The sequence below is a fragment of the Mustela erminea genome, chromosome 2, assembly GCF_009829155.1.
Source record: "Mustela erminea isolate mMusErm1 chromosome 2, mMusErm1.Pri, whole genome shotgun sequence".
Taxonomy (NCBI): domain Eukaryota; kingdom Metazoa; phylum Chordata; class Mammalia; order Carnivora; family Mustelidae; genus Mustela; species Mustela erminea.
This window is the reverse complement of record NC_045615.1, coordinates 63,600,770-63,625,648: the sequence shown is the minus strand read 5'-3', so window position 1 is coordinate 63,625,648 and position 24,879 is coordinate 63,600,770. Positions and strand designations below refer to the sequence as shown.

The following is a 24,879-nucleotide window of genomic DNA, read 5'->3' as shown; positions in this document are numbered from 1 at the left end:
AAATCACACTGGCACTGAAAGCAGAAAGAATGAGTTCAACAAAGGGAATGGAAGCTCGCATTCTTTACATTTTTCCAAAAAGATTTTTCTAGGCATGTCACATATTCCAAGTACTCATTAACAGTGCAAATTGTTTAGGGGGCTTACCCTGTATTTGCAAAACTTACCATGTCTTTTGAGTTCTAAGAACAATACAAAGCATAAATTTATAAACTTTTTATTAAAATATACTTTTTCTTTTCATAAATTATTTACAAGAAAATAAAATAAAATAGGTTTGGAGATAAAGGCCCAACTATTAATATGGTCTTATTTTATTCTGCATTCTTTATGAATATATCATAGGAATTTTGCAAGGTTGATAGAAGTACTTAATAAAATTTTAATTTGGGGGGTTCTTTGATCAAAATATCATCACTGTATCACCCCAATTCTGATAAATAGAATAGAAACTGTGAATAGGAAATTTTCAACAACCAAATCTCTTATAATTTAAGTCAGACCAACACATCATTGAACTGAACATTTCAGTTTGACTAACTTTTGTGCTATGCTCTCTTGCAGACACTGAACTAAACATGTGCATAAAACGCAAGCCCTCTTCAGTTCACTTTGTTGTGATGGGTTGGGGGTAGAGTGGCAGATTGCCTAAAAGGAAAATTTTGATCTCAAATCAAAATTCTGAAAAATAATGGGAATTTGTTCCTTCTTATTCACACAGTAATATTAAATAAATTTAAGCTTAAAAAAAATTCAGAATGAGCTAGGATACAGATCCAAGCAAACATGAGCCTCCATAGGCTCTGTCTTAGAGAAAAGTTACAACTTTATATGGCCCTAAATGCTGCCAGGGCATGGAAAGTGAGATTTATTACCCAGTATGTTTTCATTGACAGTATCAGTAACTATGGTAAAAAAGGTTTTTGGAGTGTCTGTGCCAGGATAGTATAGCTGCTTGGGAAAAGAAAAATTAACATGGCAGAAATAACCAGCTCACTCTGGGGTCCTCCAGTCCTGCTTATCAAATGTCCATTTTTTTTCCTCACAGATAAATTGGAAAGCCATTTTGCTGATTTTATTGTATCGTGGAAATGGTTAGAGAGCTCATTTTATGATCTTTGTTAATTTATGGAATATAGATAGAGAAATAGATGATAGATAGACAAATTGTTATATACTTTATTATAGAAACCCTAGAGTATTTCTGAGAAGGTCTTGGACTTTTTGTCCACGAATGGCCAGGATTCTGTGTAGGACCAATAGCTCATTGATCTCCATTCAGCCCCTTTTTAGTGTTACATTTCCCACTTTACACATTTGCATACTGAAGCAGGATGAAATTGGAACATTCTCCAAGTAAAGCAGATCAGTGACGGAGTCTCCATTATGTCTGAACCTCAAACCACTAGACTATGCTTTCCATATGTATTTTGATCTTATCCAATTATGTTTGTGATGAGATAGGAAAGTTATCTCGTGTTCGAGTTGGAAAATTAATTCCCCAATTTATTGCATCCCATTGAGAATTAGTCACATTCCAGATTAATAGCTTTCAACTTTTTTTTTTTTGAGTGAGAACCAAACTGTAAAATATGCTCAGTCTCACAATTTAGGGATTTTTTTTTTAGGCCTAATACAAAACAATGTTTAGGTAAGCAGTTAATCAATGAAACTTCCATTTCAAAACATCTGAATCTGAAGCAAATGAACTATTAAATTTAGCATAAATGGATAGCCTTTCAGTCTAAAACATGCGTACCCAGTAGTGAAATCAGTTATTTCCTTTTTCAATTCCAAAAACTTTCTTTTTTTCTCTTTATTTAAAAAAAAAATTGCTCTGTTGAATAGTGTGTTGTTGTTGTTGTTGTTGTTTTTAAAGATTTATTTATTTATTTGACAGACAGATCACAGAGAGGCAGGCAGAGAGAGAGAGGAGGAAGCAGGCTCTCTGCTCAGCAGAGAGCCCGATGTGGGGCTCGATCCCAGGACCCTGGGATCATGACCTGAGCCGAAGGCAGAGGCTTTAACCCACTGAGCCACCCAGGTGCCCCAATAGTGTGGTATTTTTAACAACATGTTAAAATTTCATAAGTGATAAGTGGCCAATTCTAAGAGCCTCAAAGACATTATCTCTGCACCGAAAATACCCCCCCTCCAAATTCAAAATAATAGACCAGTGAGCTATTAAAAAATTATATACTACTTGAGCTCTATTGTCTGGAAGTTACAGAAGGAGAGTTTAGGTTGAAGATAACACAGGATTATATGGTTGTATTATTATCTGAACATTAGTCATTAGTATTTCATTTTTCCTCTCCATTTCCAAATTCACACAGTAGCTAACTAATTTTCCTCTGTGTTTACTCTCCTTTAACATTTTACTTCAGGCTGATACCAAGGAAGGAAAGTTTTAGACCAAAAGGAAAATTTCTGTGGGAGTGATCAAGTTTTATAAGGTGGAAGAACATCTTGAACTCATAGAATCCAGAAGTGCATTTCCTCCCGTGGTTTGCTGACAGTATGGGTATTTTGGCTTGTGGAGTGGCCCTTAGAAATATCATGGATTATGGATCAGAGGAAATAGCATGTGTGGTTTTAGTTACCACCTATTGTGAATGACTTCCAAATCTATCTCAGCAACCCTGACCTCTCACTCTCTTTCTTGGCCTCCATTTCTTGCAGTCTGAATAACATCGCTTCTCGGAAACACTGCAAATAACCAAAAAGAACTGATGTTTTGAGGCTGATAGGAATTTGTCCTTATTTCTTTTTTTAACACCTTTATTGAGGTATAATTGATATACAAGGAAACTGCAAGTATTTAATGTATACATTTGAGTTTGTATAGATGAATACACCTGTGAAACCATCACTGCAATCAAGTAGTACACATACCATCACCTCTAACAGTTTCACCCCTGTGTCCTTTTTATTTTTGTGTGTGATAAGAACACTTATCTATACTCTTAACAAATGAGATCTACTCTCCTAACAAAATTTTAAGTGTGCAATACAGTATTGTTAACTATCAACACCATGTTGTACAGCAGATCTCTAGGACTTATATTACACAACTGACACTTTAAATCAATTGATTTTCCTCTTCCCATTCCCTGGTAACCATTTTCTTCTCTCCCTAATCCCTTATAACCGTTGTTCTATTCTCTACTTCTATAAATTTGACTATTTTTTAAACCTTATTTAAGTGAAATAAGGCAGTATTTGTCCTTCTGTGACCAGATTATTTCACTTAGCATAATGTCCTCCAGATTTACCCATATTGTTGCAAATGGCAGGATTTTCTTTCTTTCAAAACAACCCTCTAAGTCAACTTACTGTTGATTCACTGCAAGTGTAATATACTTTTTTGAGCTGTTTTTTCATTAATAGCGAAGAATTTAATCTTGTTACTGCACCCTCTTGCACTATCATGGGATGTCATTGCATACATGTATTGAACACCTACTGATACATGTTTATTGAACTCCTACCTCACAGTAACTGTGATGGGTAGAGGGATTACAAGTTATATAAGTTAGTACCTGTCTCAGGGTACAGTGATTTATTTTTGTAGATCTGTTTTGGTTTCACCAATGTAATAAATAAATGTTCATGTTTTCTTTTTCTTGTAACACAAAGGAAATGGATAATTAATTCTCTTCTGCTGACTTAATTATAGAATTACATTGAAATTCTTTTAAATTCAGTTGTATTAAAGTTATCGGTTTATAAAACTGTCTTTCCACCTTCACTGTAGGTTTTTTGATTGTAGAGATCAGTTCTTTCTCTTGATAGCCATGGAGCCTAACACAGTAGTGTGAAAACACAATACCAAGTAGATAATAGCCACTTAATTGATATGTTTAAATATAAATGAAAGTATTTTAAAATATCATCTTGCTTTATTAAAAATTATTAGTCATATTATTTTGAAAGCTACCTTTTAGCCATTTCTATGTATTTATAATCACCAAAGATTTTTATGCTCATTAAACTTTTCAGAGTATCAAGGACAATGGTAACAAAGTAAATTCTACTCTCACAATCTTTGGGAGTAATATAGTAACTGAAAATTTTAAAAGGAAGAGTATTTTTCTGACTTGAAGTTTCATTTACATTTTCTAGATTAGTGATGGATTTCTTTATTAATGAGATTCTAACTTGGAAATTGTGTAGGATGAAGTGCTGTTACCCCTGCAAACATTTTTTTTTTTTAATTGCAAGAATCCCACTCTCTTAATTGTAACTGTCCTTCTGGAGTCCATTTTCAATTAACTGTGACATGCTATTCCTGGACATATGATTTTTTTTTTTACCTTGCTGTTTTGTTATAATTGCATTAGCTACTTCAAAATAATTTTTTAAAAGATTTTGTGATCTAAATTATTGGCAGTATTAAAGAATATAGTTTTAAAAGCAAAACGAGTATATGGAATTTCACATATACTGATTCCTTCTCATTATGGAAGGAATCTTTTTCTTCTCCTTTACCTTATTTTTTAAAATAAATTTTAGAATTAAATCCTAAGAATACAAAAGGGCATATAAGCATATCTGATTTACTATAATTTATTCTGAAGAATACTTAGTTCGTTAGCTGTAATTCATGTGTAGTCTCAAGTAATGGCTAAGATTTGTCATGAGCTTCAGCTTTCCTGTGTTTGAATTTTAAAAAATTATTTCAACATATATGTGCATCAACTTGATAATAGCATGAACATGCTTTTTGACGTGAAAGTATTTTCCAGTTACACTTTACAATTAGTAAAAGCAAGTAGACAGTATAGAACATGCAGTCTTCTGTGTCAACTGTTTCAGAACTGTTTTAATGGAAAAAATCACTTTAAAGGTTTGGTTTTCTTAAGAAAGATTTCTGTATTGAAGCAGTGTGCAGCTGAGGTCCTCTAGTGTCACAGCTAAATATGGCATCAGCTTTTAAGATTTTGTGAATTGTGTGTGTGCATGTCAGAGAAAGGGAAGAAGGACAAAAGAGATTAGTACTGTAAACTGGACTCATACAGCCAAATGAGCTTAGAAAACTAGGTTCTTATGTTTTACTAATCAATCTCAAGAAAAGTTTTTCGTTGTTTTTTAAAAGCGTAGACATTTGTATTCTTTTATACACACGTATTTATCAATGTTACTATGGCTGTTTTAAAGTTTGGGATCTTTTACTTTCCATAGTTGGCTTCTTTTTTGTAGATGTTTATGAAAACTCCATTAATTTAAAATTGCTTTTGTTTCACACATTCCCTATTTGCCTAAGATTGACTGTTGTGTCTCTTTAATATGGGGGAAACTATTTGATAAAGAGAAATGCTTTAAAGAAGCATTCTTTATAAATTGTAACTTTTTTGTTTCTTTTTTACATATTTCATGGAGAATATCAATTTATTTTAAAATATGGCTGACAACCAGGGATTATCTGACATTTGATGAAAAAGATAGTCTGAGAGAAAGAGAGCCAAGGGAGGAAAACATAAAAACTTGCCCTAGAGGAAATGAAGTTAACACCGCCCCAACCCCGAATCAGCAGAATTCTAGTAACAATTCTCAGAGAGACTTAAAAAAATAATGTATCCATACCACAGAATAGGATCTATTGAAAAGGAACAGCTACAGATCAGGACAAAGAATCTGGAAATTAAATAATAGAAGAGATAGGACTAAAGACCGTGCTCATAGGAATAAAAACAGAAAGTTGGTCTGAAGAATGGATCTAATTTTTACCTGCCCACTAAGAGTTCTAGCTAAAAGATACAGTAGAGGGAGAAAACAAAGACCTAACAAATCAACTTTTCCTTGTTAATTCTTCTGCTAATAGAACATGTGAGTCTTCAGATTAAAGAGGCGTACCTGTGGCTTACTTACATAAATGCACAAATGCACAAATGCCCACACTCTACACACACTGGACTAAAATTTTACAAGTTTAAGGATAAAGTGAAAAGAATCACAAACTTCCAAAGGGGAATAACAAGCTATCTACAACAAAATTATGTTGATATGGAACTTCTTACCACTAATAAAGAACAGTTGAAGACAATGGAGAAATCTTTTTCAAGTTTAAAGATAAGAGTAAGACATTTTAAGACCTATCATGCTTTGGGGCACCTGGGTGGCTCAGGGGGTTAAAGCCTCTGCCTTTGGCTCATGTCATGCTTTGGGGTACTTGGGTGGCTCAGGGGGTTAAAGCCTCTGCCTTTGGCTCAGGTCATGACCCAGAGTCCTGAGATCGAGCCCCGCATCGGGCTGTCTGCTCAGCAGGGAGCCTGCATCCCTTCCTTTCTCTCTGCCTGCCTCTCTGCCTACTTGTGATCTCCGTCTGTCAAATAAATAAATAAAAATCTTAAAAAAAAAAAAAAGACCTGTCATGCTTTAAAATGTCCTACTCATGCCACACTTATGAAAAATTTTCTCATGGTTGTATTCTAGCTAAGTAAAAATATAAATACAAAATGAATAATAGGAGGTATAAAAAATAATGCTAGCTGCTGATAATTCATGAGTAGTTATAATCATAAAATTATAGTACAGATTAAATCCTGATGACTGAGATGTTTTTGCTTGAGAACTAGGGGTTAAGTGGCTTAGGTATATATATTTTTCTTAGTTCTAGAGTGAATATTTACTAATCATAGTATGGCAATGTGACGGTCACTTTCCATCTGTCTCAGAGTGAAAGCCAGAGTCTTTACAATGGCCTAAATGGCCTACATGATCTGGCTCCTTATTATATCTCTGACCTCATCTCCTAATACTTTACCTTTCGCTCATTCTATTGCATGCATAGTGGCTTCATTGAACTTCTGAATTGCTGTGCAGTTTCCATTTCAGGACTTACTGTGTCCTCTGCCTGAATCACCTATTTCCCAGAGAACTGCATGTCTTTTTTCACTTCTTTTAGATTTCTGTGCAAATACCACCTTTGTGAGGTCTTCCTTGACCACACTTTGTATGTATTAGCATCCTGCTACCCCATATTCTCTCTTCCCTACTTTTTCTCCTTAGTACCTAATCACCATGTCATGTTATGTATTTACTTGTTTGTCTAGCCGTCAAAAAGAAATGTAGATTTTTTTATTTCACTTATAAAATTTGATAATGTAAAAATAATACAGCTAAAAAAAAGTCAGGAGTTGGGAAAGGAAAATGGGAAAGTTGTAAAAGTATGTTAATTGTATCATCTTGCATAGCAAAGAAGATTTAATTATATTAACTAAAAGTCTAACCACAAGAAGAATTGAAAACAGAAACTGCTAAGGGTGGGTACCTCTGGAAAGTCAGAGTAGAATGAAAAGAGAGGGATTTTTGCTTTTCATGTCTTGTTCTTTCTTATGGTTTTAATTTAGAAGAGAGAGTCATATTGCAAGTCTTTTTTTTTAATTCAGCTTACTTTTTTTAACATCACATGTTTTGAGCTATACTTTACATACTTTAAAATATAGCCTTTTTAGTGTATAGGTCAGTCAGTGTGATAAACTCAATAGTGTAATGATCATCAAAATCAAGGTAACAGTTCTGTCAGGTAAAATTTCCACATACTCCTTTGTAGTCAACCTGTCCTACCAAGCAAGCCCATGATAATCAGTAACCTATTACTCCATTCTTTTACTTTTAACTTACATTTTTTATTTAATGTGGGTTGCTTATAGTCTGAATGTAGTTGAGTCTCAATTCCTATCCAGTCTCACAATTCTTAGCTTTGTATTGGTGAATTTAATTGTTTACATTTACATTTAATATAGTTATTGATACATCCTAATTAAAATCTATTATTCTCTAATTGTTCCATTTGTTCTTTGTTCTTTTTTTCCTTTTATTATGCCAGCTTTGGGATTATCTATTTTTTAAATAATTCCATTTTATCTCTACTGTTGGCTTATGTATATCTTTTTTTTAAATTACTTTTAGTGACTTCCTATAGATATTTATTTAATTTTTAAAAATCTAATTCGAAATGGCAAAAAAAAATGGGTAGAAAATTCTATACCAGAATGTTAATATTGATAGTTTGGGAGATTGGGTTTGAATTAGTCTTTCCTACTTTCCTGTATCTCATTCCTGACTTCCCAAAGAATGGCGCTGGATTAAAAAAAGAAAAATGGAAAGAGATGGAGAGGGAAAGAGAGAGAGAAACTGGGTTGGAAGATGGCTTAGAAAGAATTGAAGAGAAATGTTTGCTAAATCATGAATTGCTGGAGGTTGCTTTGTGGATTGATATATAAATAACCTCATGTATATCTATCATAAAATATATTTTAGCTCTTTTTCAGGGACTTAGGCATTTTGTCTTGGGCAGTAGTGGTGGTTTTCCTTGACTTAGTTCTGCCATATATCTGAAACTTTTCTGATAATTTGGCAAAGTCAAACCTGCAGAAGGTTAATCGCACACCACCAAAATTCAACTCCCTCCCTGGAAAAACAAATAACTGCTATTAGAGTAGCCTCATGAAACTGTAGGATCTAGCCAGATCAATTCTGATGTAATCAGAAAATCCAAAATATGTATATAGTGGATATTTTATAAATTGGATGGATTGTATTTTCTCTGGATAGTGGAAGAATAATAAAAATGTAACTGAATTTTAATAACCTCATTTCATTCCTTAAAACAGATTCCGTTTCTGCTTTATAAATTGATCTGTTGATCTGTGACTTTTTGTTTTCTTCATAGCTATTCAAAGGTTTTGTGCATTGCATTTGAGGTACTTCAAGGTCTGCAATATATGAACAAACATGGTATAGTACACCGAGCACTGTCTCCTCATAATATTCTTTTGGACCGAAAGGTAATTGTCAAATAATACATTAAATATTTGTCTGTTGTTTGTGGTTGGAAGCTACTGAAATCAGACCCACTCAGAGCAACTATAGAATACAAATATATTTTAATAATATTCATAATGAAATGGCTCTATGAAAGTGATATCTTTGTAGTAGTTAGAAAAAAAACCTTATCTTTAAATTATATAAATCCATGTGTTTTTCACATGCATTATTCTTTTGTTCTCAAGATTCATTTTCTGACTTCATGTTTGGTTTTTCCTTTCATTTGCTTTCTGAAAAATAAGTATGGTATCTTCCCAGTCCATTCCTCCTCGGAATTTGCTTTTATTTTAAGAAAGCTTCTCTATTTACATAGAGTATTTTTGTCATACCATAGCTGCATTGTATTTTCTTCTCTGTATCTTTCTTCTTCCCTATTTTTTTCTTTTTTATTTTATTCTACATTTATCTTCTTTATTTGCCAGCTGTTCATACCTAGCTTCTTTTCTTATTGGAATGCCACTTCTCTACCTGGAAATCTTGTGGGTGATTAATAAGAAGCAAGTCAACCCTCATAAGAAAATTATGGGTAGCAAGATGGTATGTTTTCAGGAATAATCATACATTCATTTTTCCATAAGCATATAAGGTAGTTTTGAGAGAATTTTTTTCTGGGGAATTATTTTTTGTATTAGTAGGATTATTCTTTTCCTCTGATCCCCAGACTTTTACCAAATTACCCTATGATATTAAAAATCCTAAAAGCTACAGTAGTGCTCATTAATTGCATTTTTATAGCAGTAGAGTATCTAACCAATCTAATTGTTTTAATATATAAATGTTTTATAGTGCTGGGAAGTAAAGTTCTTGAGAAAAATAAAATAAATCTTAAAATCAATTTAACTCTTTTTAAAGTGTTAAATATCAAAAAGGAGTAAAATTTAAGAGATTTATAAAATTTATATTTGCTTTTTATTAAGAACCTCACTTTTGTGATAATTATGATTTTCTCAAACAATATAAAAATTAGAAATCTAGCAGATTCACTACTATCTTGATTTGTGAACTGATCTTTTCAAGTTGAGAACCCCTATGTCAGGGTTACATTATAACGTTATGAATAGACTTGCAAGTCCTTGAAAAAAAATTCTTTTATTAATTTACCAAAAAATGTTCTAAGCAGAGATTCAAGACAAATGAGAACATTTCTGCTTTTTTTGGTTTCATCAAAATACCTGGAAAATATTGGGGTGCCTGGGTGGCTCAGTGGGTTAAGCCTCTGCTTTCAGCTCAGGTCATGGTTTCAGGGTCCTGGGATCAAGCCCTGCATCAGGCTTTCTGCTCGGCAGGGAGCCTGCTTCCCCTGCTCTCTGCCTGCTGCTCTGCCTGCTTGTGATCTCTCTCTCTGTAAATAAATACATAAAATCTTAAAAAAAAAAACCCTGGAAAATATAAAAAAAAATTTTAAGCATTTGTTTTTTTGAGATCTATATATAAGTAATATATATATGTGTATATACATACATACACATATGCATATACTTATACATATATTTGTAATGAGTGTAAAGCAGGTTTCAGACATTGGCAAATACTTTTTAAATAAAATTATGATTACCTAAAATTATGGCAAATTAATTTTTTTTCTTAATATGCCTGTCTGGTGATTTCTTTACTTATGAAATGTATAATGATACTTTTTCCTGCTACTAATATTAAAACATTTAATAGTGATTTTTATTATTATTGTAGGGACATGTTAAATTGGCTAAATTTGGACTTTATCACATGACAGCTCATGGTGATGATGTTGATTTCCCAATTGGGTAAGAATGTGTTCTCTTTTTTTCTGAGTTGTGTCGTAAACTTTGTAATAGTTGACAAAATATATATTTCATTATTAGTGATATTAATTTCTCCACAAAACTAGCTTTTCTTTATTAGCGTATTTTAATTTTCCATATACTTTTAAAAAGTAGACGGTGAGTTTTTCCAGTGCCCAGAAGATATCTAATGTTGATATTTCATTGAATTGGAAGAGAGGCTAAGAGATTATCAACCTTCTTCACTTTATAATGCTTACTGATTAATTTCATTTTATCCAGAATTGGGTAAATTTAAGGAAAGAAGGCTGATCAGATTCTTACAATGATAATGCTTGTTCCTTAAAAGGCTGAGAAAAAGCATTCTTATAATATTTTCTACAATTCTTGTCCCATAAGATATAATCATATATTAAGACTCAAGTTAAGTCATTGTAGGTATAAGAGGTATTGGGGTAGAGTCTACACCTGAAAGTCTATGTTTAAATTTGGGGAGGTTTATTTGATCACTTCTGCTATGAAATTCTAGTTTATGTTGGCCTCTAAGAAAGGAAAGTTTATTTTATCCTTTTATTAATCAGATGCTTTTGATACAGATTTTTGTGTTACATTTATTGTATGGTTTCTTTTTAGACATTTTAATAATATAATTCTTTTATTTTTTGCATATTTAATTTTGGCAATATTTTCAGTACATAGAAGTTTCAAAATAGTACAGGAATCCCTATATAGCCTTAACCCAGATTCCCCAAATGTCAACATTTCATTACATTTACTTTATTTATTTTTTCTTACACATATAGGTATATGTGTATATTAATATTTTTTGAATCATTTAAGAATAATTAGTGCATCTGATGACCTTTTACCCTTAATGCTTCAGTTTGTATTTCCTAAAGTAAGGAATTTTCTTACATAACCACAAAACAAATATCAAAAAAGGAAATTAAAATTAGTATAATACTGTTATCTAATCTAGAGACCTTATTCATATTGTTCAATTGCTTTGTGATTTTTTTAATAGTACCTTTTTGTGTTTTGCTCTTTGTGCTCTCTAAAATTAGTTCTGTCACTCTATTAGCAAGAATTGTGCTTTGAAGTCATGGAATGTGTTTCTGCAGGAACATTGCTTAATTAGATGTTTTTTATAAAGGGATTCATTTATAAATTAGCCTTTTATCTTTATAATTAGATTATAGATTTCTTACCAAAAATTTTTATTAGGCCATCGCTAATAATCTTAAAATAAATTGCTTATCATTCCTTCCTTTAATTATTAAGACAATATTTACTGAACACCTTCTCTTCTGGATGCTTGAATGTGCAAAAATGGGTAAGATAGATTCCTATCCTCAAGAAGCTCATTGTGTAACGGAAAATTTTCTCTTTTGATCGCACATTTATTAAGGTACATAAATTAATAATCTTGCAGTTTCATATACCAACACTTTGGTCATAGGAAAAAAACCATTGTTTAACAAGCATGAAAACAACAATTTATAAAAATAGCCTACATTTTATTTGGTATAAAAAACCCTTTTGAGTATAATAAAAATAAGTTCACTATAAAGCTCCAGTGTCTTCTTTCATATGTGATAATTGCCTTTTGAAGTAACTTTTGGGGAGCCGTGGTCTCACAGGAAGTAAATGATTGCTAATGCTTCTTCATGTTGTCTAAATCAAGCTGTCTGAAAAACAACTCCAAAAACATAATGCAAACAAAAATTGCTTTAAATTTTTTGCCTTTTACTTAAAGATGCTTTAGGTTTACTAGTGATGAATGGAAGAAAGGAAGTGATTTTTCATAAAGCACATCAAGTATTTTGAAGAACTACATTTGAATTTAAAATGCTTGGATAGAATTGGTCTTGTGTGCCATTTGGTCTGGGTTACTTTGAAGTCTTGGACCCAAAGGGTCTGACCAGAAAGTATCAAAGAGCAAAATGTGAAACATTAGCCAGGAAAAATAAAGTGATCAAACAGCTAAGGCATGAAAGAAAATATTTACACCAAAAAAAGCTTGCAGTTGATTCAAAAGACAAATATTAAGGAACAACAAAGTAAAATGTTAACATCTGTTTCAAAATATTGTAGAGTTAGAAATTGGACATTCGTTTCAGTTGGCCAGTAGCTTAATACCTTGTTAAAAGATCAAACAGATGATGAAAGCCTCACCAGTCATACAGCAAAGTTCTGGTAATTTTCTTTGAGTGTTAAAATGCTACGCTAAAGAGATATTTGTTGAAAAGAGATCATCTACATTTAAAAACAATCCTAGGGTTTGTTATTTTTATTAGTTTAATTAATTCTTGATTAAAAGGGAAATAATTTTAGAGCAAAGCTCACCTCTATGCTTCTAGAGATCACAGTCAGAAATCTTAGATATAACAATTTACCTATAGTATTACTTGGCCTTTCACAATCCACACCATTATTTTTGGATAAGATGTACTGGAAATCAGGATTAAAAATAAACAATTTGCCTTCTAGGCATATCAAGGTGATGGTGATTAAAAATACAACATTGCATTTATATCATATTTTCCATTTTTATAAAAATAGTACTCACTAGTATTTATAACAGTTCTGTGAGATAAACATTATTATTCCTGTTTTCAGATTAAGAAACCCTGATCACATATAGAAGACGTGCTAGAATTGAAACTAGAATACAATACTATAACATCAAGTCCATCCTTTTTCCATTAGGCTTTAGTTGTCTCCACAGATGCCATTTAGAAGAGCAATATGATCACTTTGGGCAAAATGGCTCAATACTAATTTATATATGAGAGAAATATATGCGCAAATTAAAAGTATATATTACTGTCATCATTATCATTGCATTAAAGTGTAAAGATATGTAAAAGTCTAACTTACCCATTGAATTTAAGCTATATTCTCTGACTTAATTGACATATTTTAAATGTAAGTATTAGCAATCATAGTGTGAGGAGGTGGTTACAGAAAAATTCAGGAAGAGAAATGAAAGTAATATTTGAATGCCTACGTTACATATATTACATAGATGTACCAAATACTTAAATGTATTTTGATTATTGCCAGGTTTCATAGTAATCTAATATCCATGGGATTGAAAAATACAGATAATTATGCTTATGACTAAATTTGATGATAAATGAAGAAAGGATATGCACATATGCAATAAGTAAGGCAGAATTCCCCTCATTTTCATTTCTCTTCTAACGCTGTTTTTGTTTCTTTTATTTCTAGGCTATATGATTTAAATATAAGAATTGTCAATGTGTCTGATACTGTTTGCTTAAGTTATCTGTAAGGCCATCTTAATTGGCATTTTTGATAGGAAATGTTATTATTTTTTTAGGATTTTATTTATTCACTTGAGAGAGGGACAGAGTACATAAGCATGAGGGAGAGGGAGAGGGAGAGGGAGAGGGAAAAGCAAGACTCCCCACTGAGCAGGAAGCCTGATAGGGGACTCAATCCCAGGACCCCAGGATCATGATTATAGCCAAAGGCAGATGCTTAAGGGACTGAGCCCCCAGACACCCAGAAATATTATTTTTTAACAAAAATTTACTGAATATATCTTATATTTAAATTTTATTGGTAGTTGTTGAAGGTTTATAAAAATGAATAAGATACACCAGTGCCCTCAAGTTTGTTTGTATTAAAGGAGGGTAAATTTTTGTATACTAAATATAAGCATAAACAAAAACAAAACATAAAAATGTATAGTATTACATATTGTGTATAGACTTTTATGTCATATATAAAACAAGTAAAGTAAGAATCTTATAATCATTTGAAAACTATAAGAAAGATACAGATAAAATACCATGGGGATTCACTGAGAGGAGAAATAATTTCCATCTCAGCAGATCAACTTAAGGTTTTGTGGAATTAGTCATAAAATGAATTCATTAGAAAATTAAAGTTAGCAGTTTGACACATTTTATAGAATATACTGTTTATAAAGACTTTATCTTTTTTATTAAATAAAATGACTTACATTTATGAATTTAGAAGACAGAAGACATTAATAGTGTTTTAGTGTGATAGGAAAATATTTTATATAATAACATGATTTTCTTACCAATTCCTTTATATTTACCATTGAATTTCCTGCCAAAAATTTTACTGTACTATATAAATACAAATGTTTATCTTTAGTAAAGTATACTGAAGTTAACCTATACCAAATTTCTATAACATCTATCACCAGACTATAGTAAAGTACTGAGAGACAAAAAGAAATGCATCTGTAATAAAAACATGTATTAGGGGCACCTGGGTGGCTAGTGGGTTAAAGCCTCTGCCTTCAGCTCAGGTCATGATCCTAGGGTTCTGGGATCGAGCCCTACATCAGGCTCTCTGCTCAGCAGGGAGCCTGCTTACCTGTCTCTCTCTGCCTGCCTCTCTGCCTACTTGTGATTTCTGTCAAATAAATAAATAAAATCTTTAAAAAATTTATTAGTTAGCCTAATCAGCAAAAAGATGGCTTACTCAAATGCACAAAATAAGATATAGTAAAGGAAAAATAACTAGAGAGGTAGAGAACATTAGAAGACTCAATAAATTATTTTTTTTTGCTTAGCTCTGAGCAAATTTGAAAACTAGAATAAAAGAAAGTGAAATACAATATGAAAATACCAAAACTTAATCCCAAAGAAAATTTTAAAATCTAATACCAATTATAGAAATGTAGAAGGAATTACCTCTCCCTACAGAGATACCTGGACTGACTCACAGGCAAATTCTACCATACCTGTGCCTAGTGGTTAAGTTTGTTGCCATTTAAATTACAATATTATACATTTCAAGCTTATTTTTATTTTATTATTTTATTTATTTATTTATTTGAGAGAGAATGAGAGAGAGCATGAGAGGATAAAAGGTCAGAGGGAGAAGCAGACTCCCCATGGAGCTGGGAGCCTGATGTGGGACTCAATCCCAGGACTCCGAGATCATGACCTGAGCCGAAGGTAATCACTTCACCAACTGAGCCACTCAGGCGCCCTCAAGGTTATTTTTAAAGGAAAAGCTTGCAATATCCTTTTTCATAAGCTAGTATAACATTAATCCTGGTCTTCCCTAGGTACCACATAAAATATTTAAATATAAATCATACCCATATTTGATTATCTGTTATTATTATATAATATAAATATGTTATATTAATATAAAAAATTCTAATAGAAAAGTCAACAAGAACCAGAAGCATATAGAAGATAACTATCAAGTGTGGTTTATTCTACCAATATACAGATGGTTTAGGCAATCTATAAACATAATTCAATAGGACAATATATCAAAAGTAAAAAAAGATCAAGTAATCATTTCTGTAGTCTCTTAAAAACAACTGATAAATTTATCATAACATTCTTTATTAAATTCTTAATAAAAAGGGACTATGTAACTATTTCCTTAATGTAGTGAAAATCACCCATCTATTTATATCTCCCTGTTAGTAGATAGATTTCAACCCGAAGTTAATAGGTTTAAAACAAAATATTTACTAACACCACTATCATTTGCCAGTGTATACCTGGTACTAATGAATGCAGTTGGGCAAGGAAAAGAAATTTTATATAAATCAATATATAGATATATTTATATATAGATATATAATGAAATTTTATTTGTAAAATTTATAATTTATTATAAATATTATAAATTATATATAAAGAAAATAAAATTTTCAAAGTGAAATTACTAGAAACAAAAAGTCCAGGAATGCAAGGTTGGTTAAACATTAGGTAATTAATTAATGTATTTAAACTCATTAACATATAAAAAGAAAAGAATCATTTGTTCTTTTTGTAATAAAAAGAAGAAGTGTTCAAAATGTTCAAAATTTCTTCATGGTTAACACTGACAAAAATTTCTGCAGAGAAACTATGATGGTGAAAGTTTAAAAGTATTTTTAAAAGATGAGGATAAGGGCACCTGGGTGGCTCAGTGGATTAAAGCCTCTGCCTTCAGCTCAGATCAGGATCCCAGGGTCCTGGGATCGAACCCCACATCGGGCTCTGCTCAGGAGGGAGCATGCTTCCCCTCCTCTCTCTCTGCCTGACTCTATGCCTACTTGTGACCTCTGTCTTTCAACTAAATGAATAAATAAATCTTTAAAAAAAAAAAAGACAAAGAGGTCAACTATCAGCAGTTATTTTCATGTTAGCAATTTTACCACAGAAGGCAGCAAAAAAACTGAAAGTTATAATTATAGAAAGGAGGAAACAAAACTGTCACTATAAACAAATCAGTTAAGCATAACTGATTTGCTTATCTACAGACTACTCAAAAGAATTCTCTCATAAATGTTGAGGGTTTAGCGATGTTGCTAGATACAAAATTAATACAAAGAAATTATTTACACATCAGCAAAAGAATGTGAAATACCTAAAAAGAATCTAAGCAGATATTTCACTTCTGTGAAAGCACCTCTGTGAAAGAAATATAAATCTTTTTTTTTAAAGACATTATGAAAGGCCTAAATAAATATAGATACTTGCTCATAGATTGTTAGGGTATGTATCAGAAAAATGCCAATTCTCCCCAACCTGTGTTACATTTGATCTAATTTCAATAAAAATTCCAGCTCTGTGTGCGTGTAAGAGAGAGAAAGGGAGGGAGAAACAAGTTGACAAGCTAGTTCTAAATGTATATATAGAGAGAACAAACATCTGAAAAGTACCTAGACACTCCTACAGAGAAATTAAAAGGTGTATGTGGTTTTTTGGGGGGGGGGAGAGTCAACGTTTTATTTTTTAATTTAAATTCAATTAATTAACATATAATATATTATTAATTTCAGAGATAGAGTTCAATGATTCATCAGTTGCCTATAACACCTAGTGCTCATTACATCACATGCCCTCTTTCATGCCCATCACCCATTTTCTCCATTCCCGACCCCACTCCCCTCCAGCAACCCTCAGTTTATTTCCTATAGTTAAGAGTCTCTTACAGTTTGTCCCTCTCTCAGATTTCATCTCATTTCATTTTTTCCTCCCTTCCCCTTTATTCCTCTGTTTCATTTCTTAAATTGCACATATGAGTGAAATCATATTACACTTGTCTTTCTCTGACCGACTTATTTTGCTTAGCATAATACCCTCCTGTTCCATCCACGTTGTTGCAAATGGCAATATTTCATTTTTATGGCTGTGTAATATTCCATTGTATATATACATACCACATCTTCTTTATCCATTCATCTGTTGTTGGACATCTGGCCCTTTCCATAGTTTGGCTATTGTGGACATATTGCTGCTATAAACAATGGGGTGCATATGCCCCTTCAGATCACTACATTTGTAACTTTGGGGTATATACCTAGTAGGGCAATTGCTGGGTCATAGGGTAGCTCTGTTTTCACTTTTTGAGGAACCTCCATAATGTTTTCCAGAGTGGCTGTACCAGCTTGCATTCACACCAACAGTGTAAAGGGATTTCCCTTTATTCACATCCTTACCAATATCTCTTGTTTCCTGACTTGTTAATTTTAGCCATTCTGACTGGTGTGAGATGGTATCTCATTGTTTTTTATTTGTATTTCCTTGATGTTAAGTGATGGTGTTGAGCATTTTTTCATGTGTCTGTTGGCCATTTGTACATCTTCTTTGGAGAAAAGTCTGTTCATGTCTTCTGCCCATTTCTTGACTGGATTACTTGTTCTTTGGGTGTTGAGTTTGGTAAGTTCCTTATAGATTTTGGGAAAAGATGTGTGTGTTTTGAGAGGACTAGTCTTAGCAATTGTTGACAATTACTTATATAATGTTATAGACTTAAGATAGTATAATGGTATGGTGTCAGCAAATTTACCAGTGGAACAAAATAGGGAGCCAAGATCCAGATCAACATGTATGTAGAGATATTCTTTGTGGTAGAAACTGATACTGTGGACTAGTTGGGAGTAGATAGCATTTTCAGTAAATGGAATAGGGCTCAATTGACTATCCATGTGGGAATGAAACTTCCAAAATGTTCTTCAGTGTTTTGTCAAATAAATTTAGTGCATTTTTTAATTAAGTGCATTATCACTACAATAAAATTGTTGGCAGTTTTCAAAGAGAATAAGACAGTCTAGACTTATTTTTATAGAATAATATCTAAAATATACTTTAAGTGAAAAAAAAAAAAGTTGTGCAAAGTAAAATGTATAGCATGCTGCCCTGTGGGGTAGTGGTGGATGGATGGTCAAATTTATCTATATCTATAAATACGTAGGGGTGCCTAGAGCACAGAAATGGGAGAGAATTTTAGTTTTCAGTTTATGTTTCTTTAAAGATGTTGACATTTCTACTACTCAAAAGAATATGTACTATTTTCCAAGATAAAATGCACTTTAATTAATAGTTAAGTGTAAGGAGAAGACAGGCAATAAGGAGGAAAAGAAAACACCTGAAAACAGACTACTACAAGATGGCAATGGATTAAAAAGAGAGGAAAGCAATGAAAGGAATTAATGCTTCAGAGAGACACAATAATTTTAAAATTATTTAAGATGCATATATATTTTCTCTTGTTTTCTGGACATGAAAGACCTGTATTATGATGATTAGATTAAAGTCTTCCTAGCAAAAATTTTTAATTTAATTGCACTGGACATTTACATAGATCTTATCAAACAGATAGTAAACATGTAGTACTACTTTTTCTCCCTTTGTAGTTTGTAGTAACTCTTCATTTGTTTAATGTATCATTGCAGGTATCCATCATACTTGGCACCTGAGGTAATTGCACAAGGAATTTTCAAAACCACTGATCATGTGTCAAGTGAAAAACCATTGCCTTCTGGCCCCAAATCAGATGTGTGGTCTCTTGGAATCATTTTATTTGAGCTTTGTGTGGTATGTATAGAGAAATATTAAACTGATAAAAAGAAATTTTGTGCTTATTAAAATAAGTTTTTCTTTTTTTTTAAGATTTTATTTATTTATTTGACAGAAAGACACAGCGAGAGAAGGAATACAAGCAGGGGGAGTGGGAAAAGCAGGCATGTCGCTGAGCAGGGAGCCTGATGTGGGGCTCAATCCCACGACCCTAGGATCATGACCTGAGCCAAAGGCAGACACTTAATGACTGAGCCACCCAGGAACCCCTAAAATAGGTTTTCTGATAATAAAGCTATTTAGTAACATGTTTTTGCTTTGTGGATTGACTAGATATAAGGGGAAAAAGGCTTAAATCTCAGTATGACTTATTAAAAAAATCCTGTTTGACAATTTATTTGCTTATCATTTTGGTATCTTTATAAAGTGTTTATACTTTACTAAATATAAAGAATTTATACTGTACTAAGTATAAAAAATTAAACAGTTCTAGAAAGAGTTACCCTAAAGCTATGTATACTCTTTGATATCTTCATGGTCCCCCTTTCTGTGGTATTCTTTTTTCCCAAAATACCTTCTTCTCTCCTGTTGTTTTCTTACAAGAATCACTTAGTAGTTGAATTGTGTTTTATGAGATCTTTCTCAGATATTCTCTGTATTTATTAAGGCAAAGACTAAGTTGCTATTGAAAAGAAAGAAATTAAAAATATAGTAGCTTAAAGAACATGGATGTTCTTTCCCTGATTTAACAGCAGTCCATGTCATGCACAAAGCTAGGCTATGGCCCCACCAATCTCAAATGTCTAGTTTCCAAAGTTGTTTCTTTATCATTTTTTAGGCATAAGGGAAGGAGATAAGTGAGTTCATGATAATTGTTCTTTAAGAAGATGATCTAAAAGTGCAAATGTCAACCCTTTACATTTCATTGGTTACAATTTACTTATGTGGCCACATGGCACATCTGTACAAGGGACACTAAAAATACAGTCTTTAGCTGGGACACATAAATATTGAGAAAGCAATGAGAATGGATTTAGAGGGACAACTAACAGTCTCTCAGTCCTACTTTCAAATACCTGCCAGCATTAGGTCCTTATCTTCCTTGCTGTCCTCTTCTATTATAGCATGTGTCACATTTGTGTACTTTACTCGGACAATGAGGTCTTTACAAGCAGAAATTTTTTGTCTATATTACATAGTTGTTAGAAAAACTAAATGAAACAAGTATGGTGCGTTACATAGCAAATAGTCCATCACTGTTATCTTTTATTGTACTAAAATATTTTATGATTAAGAAAAATAGGATCATAATATTTTATGATTATACTTTTAATCATAAAATAATTTACATATTGGCACTGCTTTTTGTAAGGGAAAATGTCGTTTTACTTTTCATTGATATTAAATGATAGCAAATCTCACTTTTGTTTAAAATCATAGCCTAAATGAAAACTCTTACTGGAATGCTGAATGTGAAGTGTAAGTGTAAAGGTGAAATATACAGCTTTTCCTTTTTATTACATCACATATATCTAAACTCTTTACTAATGATCAGGGTGTATCTTTTTTTTTTAAGATTTTATTTATTTATTTGACAGAAATCACAAGTAGGAAGAGAGGCAGGCAGAGAGAGGAAGGGAAGCAGGTTCCCTACTGAGCAGAGAGCCCGATGCGGGGCTTGATCCCAGGACCCTGGGACCATGACCCAAGCCGAAGGCAGAGGCTTTAACACACTGAGCCACCCAGGCACCCCCGGGGTGTGTCTTGTATGAGTAATTCAGTTCAACAAATGTAGATGACTAATTACTCTGTGTATAACATCATGACGGATGCAATAGGCGGTAAACTGTGATTAAGACACATTGTCAAAGAGCTTATAATTTAATTCAAATCCATAAACATCGAAGATAAACACAGAAGAGTTATGTGAATTCCAAGAAAGGAAATATTAATTTCATAATAGGGATTTCATAACATTTTAAGTGATACTTAAGTTTAGACCATCTAGTTTTAGAATGGCATATTGAACATAAGCTTAAATCTCCCTCTACCTCATCAAAACTTTAAAATTGATAAAAATATTAAGATATACATTAATAGCACACTAATAACTAAAAAGGGAATGTTTGTACACTAGGAGCCCTGGGAAATAGAGGAAAAACTATACCAAAACAGGTTTGCTAGGAAATTCTTGCTATGTCACCAGAAGGCTATATAGCCACCCTGCTGCCCAGAAGTTTCCATAGTCCAGAAGATGTATATAGGTGAGTACATATCTAGGAAATACCAAAAACCTAAAACAATACATCTACTATATGATATATGATATAAATACATATATCTGCAATAAAAAAGAAACAACAAATAGAAGAATTTACACCATTGAAAGGACTTTAGTATAAAAGTATGTGTTCTTTAGGAGATAAAGGAAACAGTTCCATTTGTGAAACAATTATAGAAACTATTCATCAAGAATATTTACTGAAAAGAAGAACCAGTTAAGAATTTTAAGAGAAAAAAATGTAACTATTGAAATAAATAGATGGATCAGAGGAAACTAGACACATTGAAGGTAGAAAGTAAAGCTGAGTAATTATCCTAGATTATGTCACAAAGAAATAAAGAGATTGAAAATATAAATTTTAAAAGACAGGGAGAGGGGCATCTGGGTGGCTCAGTTGGTAAGCATCTATCTTTGGCTCAGGTCATGATCTCAGAGTTCTGGGATTGAGCCCTGCATCGGGCTCCCTGCTAAGCAGGGAGCCTGCTTACCCCTCTCTCTCTGCCTGCCTCTCTGCCTGCTTGTGATCTCTCTCTCTGTCAAATAAATAGATAAAATCTTAAATAAATAAATAGGGAGGATAGAGCCAGATATTCTCATATCTGTCATATAGTAGTATCAGAAGCTGAGTATAAATTTCTTCGTTTGAAAGAATCCTCTAATTACCTTGTAAAACAGTTTTTTTTTAAAAAAGCACAACATACAACAACAAATACCTAGAAATCATATACTAAACTTTTATGAGACAACCAGTAATGAAATAGTGGGTAACATTTATTAAGAACTTTTCAAAAGTCAGATACATTTCTAATCTCTGTTATCTCAATCAGTACTCACAACAGTCTTATAAAATTTATCTAATTGTTATCTTTAGTTTACAGATCAGGAAATTGAGGTACAGAAAAATTAATCAGCCTGTCCTAGTTACATCATAGTAAGTACTTGAGCAGATCTGTACCCATCAACTATACCCAAAGCTGTACTCTTAACACACCAGCCTGCCTTTAGTAAGCTATGATGACTTTATCAGTGTCAGTGAGAAAATCTTAAAATGTATCAGAAAAGACATACTACCTACCAAGAATGAGATTGACGTTAAACCTCTTAGTAATTTGGATGTTAGAAAACAGTGGCACAATGTCATCAAAATGCTGAGAGAAAGTAATTTGAATTTTGAAATCTTTAACTCACAAAATTAACATTCAAGAGTGGCAATGCAATTAAGGATATGTATAAAATTTTGATAACAATGAAGAAAAATTACTGTAGGAAAATAACATAAGCCAAAATCATATGATCTTATGTAATCATCAGTCATATCATATCATCATACAGAGTATATGCACTGTATTGCAAGTAATCAAATTGAACTGCTCTGTGTGTGTGTGTGTGTGTGTGTGTGAATGTGTGTTCATCACAGGTAGATACATAGTAAGAACCTAGATTGAAAAGATATCTAGGAGATTTTGAATGCTAAATTGAGAAGTTTATATTTAAGTTACATAAGGCTTGGGGGACCATTTAAATTTTTAAAGAAGATATTGATAAAATCAAACCTGTATTTCTTAAAGATTAATAAGATAATGTAAAAAATTGAGAGAGGAATGGCAACTTTTTTTCAATGATCTATCTGTAGTTCTAATTTCATAAGTCTTTTTTTTTTTAAGATTTTATGTATTTGACAGAGAGAGATCACAAGTAGGTGGATAGGCAGGCAGAGAGAGAGGGAGATACAAGTTCCCCGCTGAGCAGAGAGCCTGATACGGGGCTCAATCCTAGCACCCTGAGACCATGACCCAAGCCTAAGGCAGAGACTTAGCCTACTGAGCCAACCAGGTGCCCCTAATTTTATAAGTCTTTAATGCCACCTCCTGACAGGGCATGGGAGAAGAATGAGGCACTAACAAGTCAGCTCCAAGAGAGCGGGAGCAGGGGGCAATACTTTAAGGAATCTTTTTGCTCTCTCTTTATTAAAAAACAAAACAAAACAAAACAAAAATGGTCTTTTTTTTCTCCACATAAAGACCAGGCTATATTCTTAAGACTTTCCTTCTAAGAATACTTAAAGGATCCTATACGTTTAATTTGTTTGTAAAAAAAAAAAAGAAGAAGAAGAAGAAGAACCAACGTTTATGAATGATTTTCTATGTGCAAAAAATGTGAGGCACTTTTTTATACATTCTGTAATCTTCACTGCAACCTCTATGGCATGTATAGTTAACATCCCAGTTTTATAAATGAGAAAAGTGTAACCTAAGGAGGTTAAGTATTTGCCCAGGTTATATAGCTTGTGGCCAGAAGTCCAATTTGGCACACAATTGTTGCTTGACACATTAATTGTTGAAGTTATGACTGACTCCAGACTCTATTTCAAGAAGCACCCTGAAACTGAATAAAGGAAACAATTAAAATACAATATATGTATCCTAAAATAAATATAGCAGGTGCTATGGGAGCACAAAGGTTGATTGTCTAATTCATTGTGGAAGAAGGAAGGCATGTCATTGAATGTTTCTTAATGGAGACAGCAGATTACCTGGATAATGATATATAAGTAAGAATTAGTTGGGTAAATGTAAGGATAATATGAATCTTTCCCAGGATCATCTCAGTCCCTTACATAAGGCACCTGGTGGCCTGGAATCTCTCTAGACAACCAGATATATATAGCTCTCAAAAGTGAAGAATGTTTGATTCCAAACTAGAATATAATGATCCTTAAATATATGAAATGTTTGAATGTCAAACTGATAATTTTTCCTTAGTGACACTACTTTAAAAGTCAAATAAAACCACTGAAGAAAAAAAGAGATACCTGATAAAATCATTTTCATCTCTGAGGGGAAAAAGTGCCTCCCTGAAAAAAGATGTAAATGTTAACATGAATTTGTTTTCCTGTTTTATTCAGGGAAGAAAATTATTTCAGAGCTTGGATATTTCTGAAAGACTAAAATTTTTGCTTACATTGGGTAAGTGTCTCACAAATGATTATGTTTCAACTACAAATATAATCTTTAGTGACTGCTAGTAATCATACACATTAAGAATGTGTTCTAAAAAAGTGAATACACAGAAATATCCTGAATTTCTTTAATGTTCTAATGATCAGTGGTAAGCATTAATAGGACAACTTAAGAGTGCCTTCTGAAGTATTATTGTAGTGCTTTCCTTACTCATTAAGAAATTA

At 32.5% G+C, this 24,879-nt stretch overlaps 1 protein-coding gene across 3 annotated transcripts in view; it reads left to right on the top strand.

Annotated features, from left to right (window-relative positions):
• TBCK (TBC1 domain containing kinase) overlaps positions 1-24,879 on the top strand; it is a 210,077-nt gene that overhangs the window by 41,237 nt on the left and 143,961 nt on the right. For all 3 annotated transcript variants that reach the window (XM_032333075.1, XM_032333076.1, XM_032333077.1), the window contains exons 4-7: positions 8,678-8,792; positions 10,522-10,595; positions 19,288-19,429; positions 24,601-24,661. In XM_032333075.1, the coding sequence (XP_032188966.1) occupies positions 8,678-8,792; positions 10,522-10,595; positions 19,288-19,429; positions 24,601-24,661 (392 nt within the window). The remainder of the gene's footprint in view (positions 1-8,677; positions 8,793-10,521; positions 10,596-19,287; positions 19,430-24,600; positions 24,662-24,879) is intronic.